At 42.1% G+C, this 11,289-nt stretch overlaps 1 protein-coding gene across 1 annotated transcript; it reads right to left on the minus strand.

The window, feature by feature from the left end:
- Positions 1 to 89: 89 nt before the first annotated feature.
- Positions 90 to 11,252, minus strand: LOC134195717 (death-associated protein kinase 1-like). The gene is made up of 11 exons (XM_062664798.1): positions 11,085 to 11,252; positions 8,771 to 8,891; positions 8,612 to 8,710; positions 8,395 to 8,490; positions 7,118 to 7,219; positions 6,969 to 7,061; positions 6,814 to 6,912; positions 4,275 to 4,337; positions 3,569 to 4,213; positions 3,319 to 3,507; positions 90 to 1,575 (listed from the first exon to the last, which is right to left on the minus strand). The coding sequence occupies exons 1-11, from the start codon at positions 11,147 to 11,149 to the stop codon at positions 445 to 447; spliced, it is 2,703 nt and encodes a 900-aa protein (XP_062520782.1). The 5' UTR covers positions 11,150 to 11,252; the 3' UTR covers positions 90 to 444.
- Between the last annotated feature and the right edge of the window lie 37 nt (positions 11,253 to 11,289).

Genomic DNA, 11,289 nt, shown 5'->3' on the forward strand with positions numbered 1-11,289 from the left:
ATCAAGACGTAACACATTTGAACCATCAATTGGGCAATGTTTGTTGAATTTAATGTTTTCAGTTTTAAGGGTGGGTGAGCAAAAATTATTGAAACAATCTCAAACCAGGCGGATTGATCTCATACATTTTAGGAAGGTACAGTAGTCGTGATACAGGGTATTGCTCCTACTACGACCCCTATCTGAAAAGAAAGATATAGAATGGCCCGTAAAAGCCAATGGCCTGTATACATTTAATTTGTTCTGTAAGCAATACAAATGGTTTGCAGTAATTATGCCAATAATCCTTAAGTACATGTGCATTACCTAAGCCCATCATCACTACCTACTACATGCCCAAATAAGCTCCTCCTTTAGACAGAATGTGTGACACTTGAAAAACAGCAATTTTGTCAATAACTTCTGACTATAGATATAGAAAGCTTACTTTCTACAGTCACGTAACTAATGATAAATTCCAAGCTTCTCCTTCACTGCACCGTCAATTGGATCTGGTAAATGTCTACACGCCTCCAACAGCAGATCATCCATCTTCTTCACATCACCAACTTGTTTGGTCTTTACTTGGATGATTGCAGACAATTTATCAGCAGGAGTCACTTTGTCATGACACAAAGCTTCAATCTGATCATGATTAAAGTCTAGTTTTAGTCCACATGAATACCATTGAGATGAACCACACCCAATAACAGCATTGAAAACTGCACTGGATGAAACTGGAGCTGATTGACTGATGGGTTGAATGACCAGCAGGTCGCCAAGACTTTCTACCATCAGCTCATTACCAACTACTTGTTTGACAGCAGCATCTGCTCCTTCTTCCTTTGCTTTTGCTTCCTTGATTTTCTCCTCAGAGTAGGTAGCGACATGTTTCAGTTCTTTGTGTTCCTCTAAATGCTTTCTGCTCAGATATTCAGTCTGATATTCAGTGCCCGGACTGTAGCTGTCTAACATATCTCTCCAAAGAGACATGACAGTGTCCAGCAGTGAAACACATTCTACTTCTGTTTGCTTGCCTCCACGACACACAAAGTCAACAGAACGAACAGGATCTATCATGGCCACCAAACACTCAATGAGATTATGAACTGTACTGCCTTGTGATAAGATCAGTCCATCCCTCCACAGCCTTGCTGCTTCTGGATCTAATGTTGTGCAAACTTTAGATTGAAACATGCAGAATGTAGATGGACTGAAGATGGTCGTCTGACTGCTGCAAACTTGACGTCGACCGACATACACTTTCTTATTCTCATCTTTCTGCCACATGACAGACAGATCATTAGGAGGCAAGAGAGCTGGAAACATGTACGTGTCGTCTCTGCCTTCCACTTTGAAGCAGATACCAAGAGATTTGTTGATAGCGAGAACTTTATCTGTGTTGAGTTGAACAGCAATCTTGTGATCTCTCAAGTAATGATCGATTGCCGTTTTCGCTTCTTCTTTTGTTACTGTGCCATCATTTCTCGGGGACCTGACACGCCACGTGAAATCCTCAGAAGCAACAATAGGACCGATGGCATATTGATGTAGACAAGCAGGATTGAGAGCAGCCACATCACCAACAACAGCAATCTAAACACAACACAACAATAATACAGTAAATGCAAACAAACACATGCATCCACACCCACACACAAACTCAATTAATCAGTAAACAGCTGCTAAAGTCCATTTCAGAATTATAGTCACCTCTGCTGTCACAACCAAAAGTGGGCAGCTGACGCGTAAACATAGAACTATACTGACATCATACATACTGGTATCATTCTGCTTTATGCAATTACACACACCCATCACATTTGTAGAATATATTACACCTGAGATAGGTAGAGATATGGCAAAATAATAACATAGAAGGTAATTAGATTTGTTATGTTATCCCAAATAGCTAGAAAAAGCTTGAGAATGTAATCTATACCCTACTGTCTGTTCCCACTTGGAAGTGAGTAATGAGGTTGAGGTCACACCACGTGCTCATTAGAGCACTAAGAGCTGCTCCAGTTATAACTTGTCCACACTTGCAACTGGATCACGATAAATCCAATCCACATCAGGAGGTGGTTTCGATCACGATCGGTTGAATTCAATTAGAAATAGTGGGCATTACACCTTCACATACACTACACGTGTAGTCAAAACATCTAACCCTCCTCATCGTCTTTGTTCTCACTCACCTTACGTTGCCGTATCAATGCTTTCCACAAGGAAAGAGCCGACACGTACACAACGGTCATCAGTCACGTGATACCAAAAATTAGGCGGACTGGTAGGTATCGTTTTCAAAGTGCAGTGTGGACACTCGCTACTCCAATTGGATCGCGATCAGCAGCAAATCGCAATCCATTCTGGTCTAGTGTGGACAGGGCTCTAGACCATGTTATGCCAATAATCTTAAATGGTTCCAGTTGCTCTGTGTTGGGGTGTCTGGATTCGCTGTACTGGACTACTGTACTGGACTATTGAACTCCAATACCTTTGCTGTCACTTTGCTTCTACAATGTCCGCTGCAAAGAATCAATGCACGCATTACCTAATTTCTAACTTAGCTACTAAAGACTATTTTAGAATGCGATCTTGGTCGAGTCAGACAATGTGAATGTTGTGCTGTCCAATCGAAGGATCTCCACTTAAAGTTTCTCTAGACACGGGCAGAAGTAGAAGTAGGATTCTACGTGCATGGTGTGCTGCCCTCGAGCCATCGACAATTAAGGATTGTTTCTTGTGCCTGGGGTACTTTACTCAGGCAAATACGCATGCTGTGTACGTATTTTTTGTGTATTTTACAGTACATCATGTACACTCGTAAGTAGATTCTTTGCAGTGGACATGGCAAAAACTGCAACAGTAATATTGGGGTACGACTGATTGGGGAACGATTGGAGTCCAGTAGTTCATTAGTCCAGTCCAGCAAATCCAGACACCCGATCCGTTGGTCCACCTGTTGTATCCTAATATGTCTTTCACATACAAAAGTTTGGTTTCCTCTGTAGGAAGGGCTTAGATAATTTGATACACAAATGTCAGACCTAGGAGTTTCTAACGATACCAAGATCATCAAGGAAGTCCAAAACACAGCGAAGATATTGAAGATTTATGGGGAACAGACACTAGGTACAGGCACTAATTAACGCTCTCTATCGCTTTCTACAGCAAGGTCGGCTTCAGTTTGATCAGGGTGTTCCATACAGCATGCAGTAATAAGAAACTTGAACTGTTACATAATACTGCATCAAGTACATTATAGGGTGACATCCTAGGCCATCCCCACCAAACCAAAAGTGACTTTAATTCTAAAACAAACTTTAGTCATCTCACCTCTCCTGATTGATCCAAGAAACCAACTACCTTTTCTACAACCTCCTTCTCTAGTCCTGGACATGCTTCTTGCTCAATCTTCTCCATGAGTGTTGCCGTCTCCATGAATGGATCTTCTTGTTTCTTACGAAGAGAAGGAAGCAACTTGGACACGACTGGCTGACAAAGACGAGGATACAGAGGAGCAGACTGTAACACAAACATCTGAATTAGCAAGTAAATAATTAACTAAACTTAGTCATATGATCACCTGCTGAAGCTCGTGCTTCAGATCACATAACAACTTCTTCAGTTGTTTCATTTCAGGAGATTTGCTCTGCCTGCAGTCGATAACCAAACATTCTTGAATGATGTTGATCTTGCCTTTGAACAGCTCACGAATGTAGTCGACCACACGCTGCAACACACGCTGACCATCATGATAATAATCTCCTCGACTGGCCATTATCAACACTGTAGGTATAAACTCTCCATCCAAACTGGATCTGAGAAATGAGAGCCAGTACTGAAGCTCATCTAGCAACTCCTCATCGCTGCACCGTCGTCTCTCCTTTCCTCTCACTAGACTCACTAGCAAGATGAAGAACGAGTTGGATGCAGAGAAGAAGAGGCCATGGGTTTTGTGGAACTGCTTTTGACCTGCGTGGTCCCACAGCGAAACGAGACCCACTCCTGGAATATAGGCTATCATCACGTTGATACCAATCGTGCGTTCCTCTTCACAATACGGGTCGTCTGCTTTATTCTCGTTTGTGAAAATTCGTTTGAACCATCTTCGTTTGAGAGCCTTCTTGAGTGTCGTCTTTCCTGCTCCTTCTGAACCGATGAAACACAACTTGATGATTTCTGGTCTCACTGTGCCCTCAGCAAACAGAACAGCATACTTCTGTTCATCCTGCCAATACAAACCATCCATTCTACACATACCACCATATCTCACTACATAAACGTCTCACTCTTGCTTTCTTCAGTCGTCTTCTCAGTTCACCATCAGCCAGTTGGTATGGTCTCTTACCATACTAAACATGAAACACACATATCAGATGTAACAATTTATACCTGAAGTTTGTATACAATGATGAAAAATGCTGCCACAGCTACAGTAAACTCCACATTAGCATCAACATCACAGTTGGCTTAGTCCAAAGGTTTTGAACAAACAGGTTGGCAAATAGCCATGGTAATCTAACCTAGATAATATGTACTGATGCTCCGGTTACACGAGCATGCATAGTGAGCCAAGACGAGAGAGGCCATTCTAGCCCCGCCATTCCAGTCAGTGTTTACACAACACACTGTAGAAGTGAGCCAATAATTTTAATGGGCACGTAGAAGTAAGCCAATGCGTGTCATTAACGTGCCTTAGTTACTTGAGATCGTCATAGCTCACGTTTGCAATGAACAGAAGCCAAGGTGCTGTGTTTTCTCTCTATGGATTTACAACAGTCATATGGAGAAATGCATAGAACATATATGAGACGTCGTACTATTCATACAAGACATAGGTCTATCGCCAGGTGATTGTTGCAGCAACAGAGTTCAAGACATTTGTATTGCACATCTTGGTTACTCCATAATCGGATAAGGCAAATAAGACAGAGTCTCCGTCTTGCTCCATGCCATTTTGTACCACATAAGCATGCACGGATAGTATTCCAGCACGCTATGTGTTTACACGTTGTACCTGTCATGAGCCAGACCTGGATATACTAAAAAATATCTTTCCTTCTTCGACGTCGCCCGCAATAAACGACACTCTCCGTGGGTACCGTCCGAGGTCAGGAACAGCCAGTGTAAATTTGGTGGAGATCTGACTCGCCATTCCTGACATATTCACGCGTGAGTGGAGGTGGGTTGGGGGAGGAAATCGCATTGTCGTGTGTGTGTGTGTGTGTGTGTGTGTGTGTGTGTGTGTGTGTGTGTGTGGTGTGTGTGTTAAACCCTGAAAGTGCTACAACTACTAACTCAATTGGCAGTCAAAAAAAGTCCAGAAGACAACAAGTTCACTTCTATCTGTCGTTTCAGCATGCGTGAGCCAATTCAGCAAAGGTCAGAAACGGGGCAGTGGAGATACGAGTGGCTTCACATACAGACAGGCAGGCAGACAAGCAGACAGCTCTCTTTAATTATAGATGCATAAAAGTGTTCTTGCATCCTCGTCAACCTCGCTGTACTGCATGCTGGTGTCCCGTGCTCAGACAGTACATAACCGTGCTGAGATTGTCCGAGCATGTGCAAATTAGAACTTGCATTCTTAGTGTGCCATGCAAGCATGCTGAAATTGCTCTGTGAGATATTCTCGCTTCCACAGCTGTAATTCAAGAACTTTGCTTGAAATCATGCATCCACGTCACAAAATAAGAAATTTGAGTGCACACACCTACCACAAGCACACAAACAGTCGCTGCGCATGTGCAGACTGTAAAATACAATCTCAGCATGCTACATTGGTTTAGTTTGCAAATAAGGTCAACCTACTGGTACACTTCAGCTATACTGGAATGCAGTAAAAGATTGTACTAAAAGTTGATTTTAAAATTACTGAAAATGGAGGTTCATCACAATTGGTATACAATGTAATATTTCAATAACACACATCTGTTAAGTTAAAGCAAACATTAAATGTTCATAACATCCCTCTGCCAGGTTCTACCAGCATTGAAACAGGTAGAGCTGGAAGTGTCTTCCAGAAAACATAGAGAAAAATGAAATGCCTATTCCAGTCTCAAGCAATTTCTATCAACGTCAGAAAAGCCACATTCCTAGAGTTACTGTAAATGTCCGACCCCCTTTCCATTACTCGACAAAACATGTTTGTTGAAAACATCAAAATTTTCAAATAGAAAATCTTATGTAAAGAGCAACTGAGAAACCTCAAGACCACAAAATGTGCCTCCTTGTGTCACCCAAAAAGCAACATGTAGATGTCATACTCACATATGGTTATGTCACTGTGTACCCACTCATGTTTATATTGAGACCACACTTGATGTATGACAATAGCACAATACATTCCTAGCCAACACAAGCTAGTGAGTTACATTGCATCTGTTCCTGACAACTGTGTGCTTTTACAATGCTCTTACAGTGGCTGCTTTTGTTGTTGAGTGTTGAAAATAGAAAAGATTTAGTGATACGTGCTTCAACTTTGTTGCTTCTAATTCATAGTCTTGACCAATACAATTATACAATAACTGCCTCTGCTGGAATGACAGCCCCACAGCAGTCTTACACAAAATGCACTTTACATTTTATTCACATTTCCATACATCTATTTTAAGACTTTACAACAATTTAAATCTCAATTGTTGGTAAATAGCACAATACCTAAGACAGCAAATAATATGCATATTTTGTAATACAAACAAATTGCTTTACCTCATTTCTAAGCAGACAAAACAGTTTAGTAAATACTTGATCAGTTTATACAACTTAACTTAATTAATTGTTGTTACACCTACCTAACATTTGATATTTGATTGTCACTACACCTACCTTGTCTGAAGCATCAGCATCTGCCTTGTTGGCCAAGAGAAACTCAACCACATCACGACTGTCATACTCAGCAGCATAGTGAAGTAAAGTTCGTCCCAACTGCATCAACAATACAATAAATGTCACAGAAATAATTCACAAATTCTATTTCTCACCTTATCCTTCTTTTCTGTTCCCAGCTTAACAATTGTTTTCATCACATCATCTCTCTTGTTCTCATATGCCCAATGCAACACAAGACGACGATGCTACACACACCACACACATTCATTTCATTCTCTCAACACAACTGACTGTCACACACCTCAACTGTAACATCTTCAACTCTTTGAGTTGCCAACAACAAATGACCAGCTGTTGACATGTGACCTCTATCCATAGCCCAATCAAATGCAGTCAAACCACACTGACCATATACAATGCATATTAGCAATGTGTTGTCCAACAAGCAATCAATGCAATACAACTGCCAGCAGACTATCCATCACTACTCATAATACAACACCATGTCTGCTAGTAAAACACTCATCTACATCTCCTGCTCCACCATACACACAATCAACACTTTCCAATATCAAATATCATTCACAACCACATTATTAAGCCACCATAATTGGGGTGAGACCCTTTCTATGTGTACTGTACTGAGTTGAGATGTGAGTGTTGGCCAAGTGAATGGAAATGACGTTGATTTTGAGCCAATTACAAACATGATGGTTTGTGATGTCTCAATTAGCCAGTCCCTCCCCTTTTCAACATCCAGAGGGTGGGAGAGGGTCTGCCAGGTACAGTTCCTTTAATCTTGTCGTGTTCCACTTCACCAATAAACGATGAATACTGTGGTGAGCTAAGAGATTGTCTATAGCAGTCAGGTGACGTTGGCTAATTACTGATGGGAAGTGGTAATAAGCACAGTTTTATATATGGCAATATGATAAAAAAGGCATTATTTGTGTGTGTGTGTGTGTGTGTGTGTGTGTGCGCGCGCGCGCGTGCGTGCACTAAAAATACTAACTCAATTGGCATAGAGACTCTGCAAACACACCAAGTTCAACCTTTTAAGAAGAACAGTGTCAGTCCAATCATTTGTTAGCTGCATGGCTTTCATTGCCTCCTCTTTTGCCTTATTGCCATTTGAGTGTGTGCAGGACGCTTCTTTCCATCAAAGCATCACAATGATTGCCTTACGATGACAGTTTAGCAAATACAAAAATACAAACGTATGCAGTGCATGATTGTATGAAAGGAAAAGAAAATGCAACCTTTTCAAGGACATTACCTTAATATGGAAACTTAGTAACTTGCTTAAAAACTAGATACTTACTCATCTTTCCTGGATGAAAAACAGGCTGCTCAGCTAGAAGAACAGTCTAATCGGCTGTTGGCTGCATGTGTTTCATCGAGCCCCTTTTCGAGGTTATGGTCAAGTAAACAAACACACTACACCTTTATATACATACATCTGTATTACATGGGCAATGCTGAAGGACTCTGCTAGTTTACGTTATTAATACATTCATTTTAAAACATAAATTCTCATACTCACACATCACCACATCAAACTGCATCACATACACTCACATCATCCTTCTGTCCAGCATCAGCATTTGATGATAAAAGGAAGTCGACCATTTTATCATCACCATTCATTGCTACCATCTTTAGAGCAGTGCTATCCTGCAATGACAATAATTGTGTTTAATTGTTTGTCTCTACTGTAATATCCATCCTATCACAAATCTCATCACATCATTTAAATCTCATTCTCTTCATTCATTCATTCACTCTCAACACTTACATATTCAGTAGTTTTGTTCACATCTGCCCCTCTCTTCACTAGCAGCTTACATACAGAATGGTAGCGTTTATCACAAGCTTCCACCAGTACAGGCCATCCCTACATTAGAGTGAGTTGTTGTAGACAACAATAAAATGAGTCACTCAATCAATAACATACATCACTACATGCATTTGCTGATGCTCCTAGATTCAACAATCTCTCAACCTCATCACCTTGGTTATTCCTTACAGCAACCACTAGTTGGTGATTCAACGTTCCGATGTCTCTCTCACTCATTCTAACATCACAGTAACACATCAATAACAATAAATCCTTCCAATTTCATTAACAAACGACAATTCACTCAACACGTGCTCTCAATCCAATCAGTACACAACCACATCAACCCTTTACTCACATCACAATCTAACAATCCATTTGCTTTAATCTCTAACATCCTACCAATCAACTCTATCATACTGGCTGTGTTCCCACTAGTAGGGTTTAGAACTGGATTTGCTACTGACCAATTACAATAATGAGGTCAGTTTACAACAGGAATGTGGGTTAGAGTAGACTAGCCTACGCCTTCAGAAATGTAGGGTTAGTGCTGGGTTTAGCGTTTGTCAAAACATTCCAGTTTATTCATACTGCGAATCACAGCAATGAATCAAAGAAGATTGCTCTATTTTGTGTTGGTCTGGCAGTTTTTTCTTGAGCAAATCGAATCCGCGGCACGACTTGCGGAATTCTGTAGTGAAAGACGTTGTCGCATCCGTAGATTCAGGCAACTGTTGCTGTTCTATCACACGCATTTGGTCCCTACACCTAGAGAAGGCACTCGAAGACGGAAAGTGGTTGGAAGACGTTTCAATTCTTGCGCGGGAATTCAATTGAGTAGCGTAGCTTGAGTACATGACACAATCAGTTGCAGTCTGCTAGAGCTTACACAGCTAATTAGAGGCAACTAGACGAGCTCAACATGTGAGAACACACCTTGCGCATGATAGCACAGCAAAACCCCACCCCAACCGTGAACACGGCCACTGTCTACAATACATCCTACAACCGCACTAGATTGCAAATGCACGATAGCATCACAAACACATCGAGACGTGAAAGTCTTAGCCAGTAGACGGATTTACAAACAAATAAGAGAAACCGTGATTGTGTGTCGCGCTCATCTCTTTTCCCTAACCTTCTCATACAAGATCAAACTGTCAGTCTTAGTAATTTATTGTGTGCTTGTGCGGTCGGCAAAGCTCTTTCGCACAAACGAGAAATTCAACGAGATCTTCTGCCGGGATACATCGACGAGTTGGCAGAAAGAAACGTTGCGCGTCTCACTCACCTCTACACCCACTCTCCGCTACGCGCACTTTCGTCGCCGCCGCCGCTACATGTTTGTGTCCGCCCGCTCACACAACCAAAAAATGAGCTTGTTGCTTGCACGCGCCGAATTTCATTGACAAACCTGATTGGCCCATTGGCATGTTCTCATTGGTCGTCGCTGATGACAGAATTGACAACTTGAGTGTTGACACGTAAATTGATCCCGCCCTAAAGGGCGTTGACACGTCATCACAAAAACACCGCTTCGCTTCACGCATGCATACACGTGTACGTGATGCCCTGATAACGACGTTTGATAGCGACTTGTAGTCTCGCTTAGCCAAACCCCTCCCCTTCATGTATCCCCGCCGGTAGATATCAAGAAGGGGAGGGGTTTGGCTACGCGAGATTAGCTAAGCGACTTGGCGTGCAGACATGCTTGCTTAGTTGCTCTGCAACTAGATGACACGTGCACTTGTGAGTACAGTAATGTATTCAACCAGGAGAATATAAATAGTGGAGCGTCCATCTACTACTAGTAGGCATGGGTGGGGTGATATCGTTGTGATGGTAACAGGCGGAGCCACTATCCTAATATGGTAATTTTGAGTTAGCGCTAGAACGACAGCTTTGACACTTTCGCTGCAAGACGCGCTTGCAAAACGAGACGTAGACGTTGACAGTAACATTCACATCAGTACAGCGCGCTAGCACTACTCAGCTAGACAGGAAAGTGGTAAATACGCATGTCCTTTCAAAAGCTGGCCTTGGTGAAGGGACCCGGCTTTCTTCTTGTTGTCAGGTCATTGTTCGAATTGATCAGCTTTCTTGCAGCTTTGTCTGGCCGCCATCTTCTCGACCTGACGCTAACTCTACCTATCATCGACAATCCGGGGAATGACGAAGGCGGGGAGAGACTGGCTCGAGTCTACGCTCCATCTTCTCTCTTTATGCTCCTGCTTTAATCTACCACCTCGCACGACGCCCCACACCCGTCTACTGTCTATTACAATACATCCTACAACCGCACTATATTGCAAATGCACGCTAGCATCACAAACACGTCGAGACGTAGTCTTAGTCACGTTTCACGTCACACAAATCCAGTAGACTGGTTTACAAGCAATTACGAGAAACCGTGATTGTGTGTCGCGCTCACCTCTCTTCCGTAGAAGTATCATCAAAACTGCTGCTATCTTCATACTCGTCCTCACTGTCAGTCATAGTAATTTCTTGTGTGCTTGTGCGGTCGGCACGAGATCTTCTCGACGAGTTGGCAGAAAGAAACGTTGCGCGTCTCACTCGAGCTCACCTCTATGTTTGTGTCCGCCCGCTCATACAACCAATTTCATTGGACAAACCTC

The sequence above is a fragment of the Corticium candelabrum genome, chromosome 1 (assembly GCF_963422355.1).
Source record: "Corticium candelabrum chromosome 1, ooCorCand1.1, whole genome shotgun sequence".
Classification (NCBI taxonomy): domain Eukaryota; kingdom Metazoa; phylum Porifera; class Homoscleromorpha; order Homosclerophorida; family Plakinidae; genus Corticium; species Corticium candelabrum.

Bases quoted from the DNA above. Each gene is read 5' to 3' on its own strand.
- LOC134195717 (XM_062664798.1), bottom strand. From the start codon at position 11,149: ATGACTGACAGTGAGGACGAGTATGAAGATAGCAGCAGTTTTGATGAT. The intron at 8,892-11,084 runs GTGAGCGCGACA...CTGTGATGTTAG, and splicing joins GATACTTCTACGGAAGAGAG to AATGAGTGAGAGAGACATCG. The intron at 4,338-6,813 runs GTAGGTGTAGTG...TTTCATGTTTAG, and splicing joins ATGCTGATGCTTCAGACAAG to TATGGTAAGAGACCATACCA.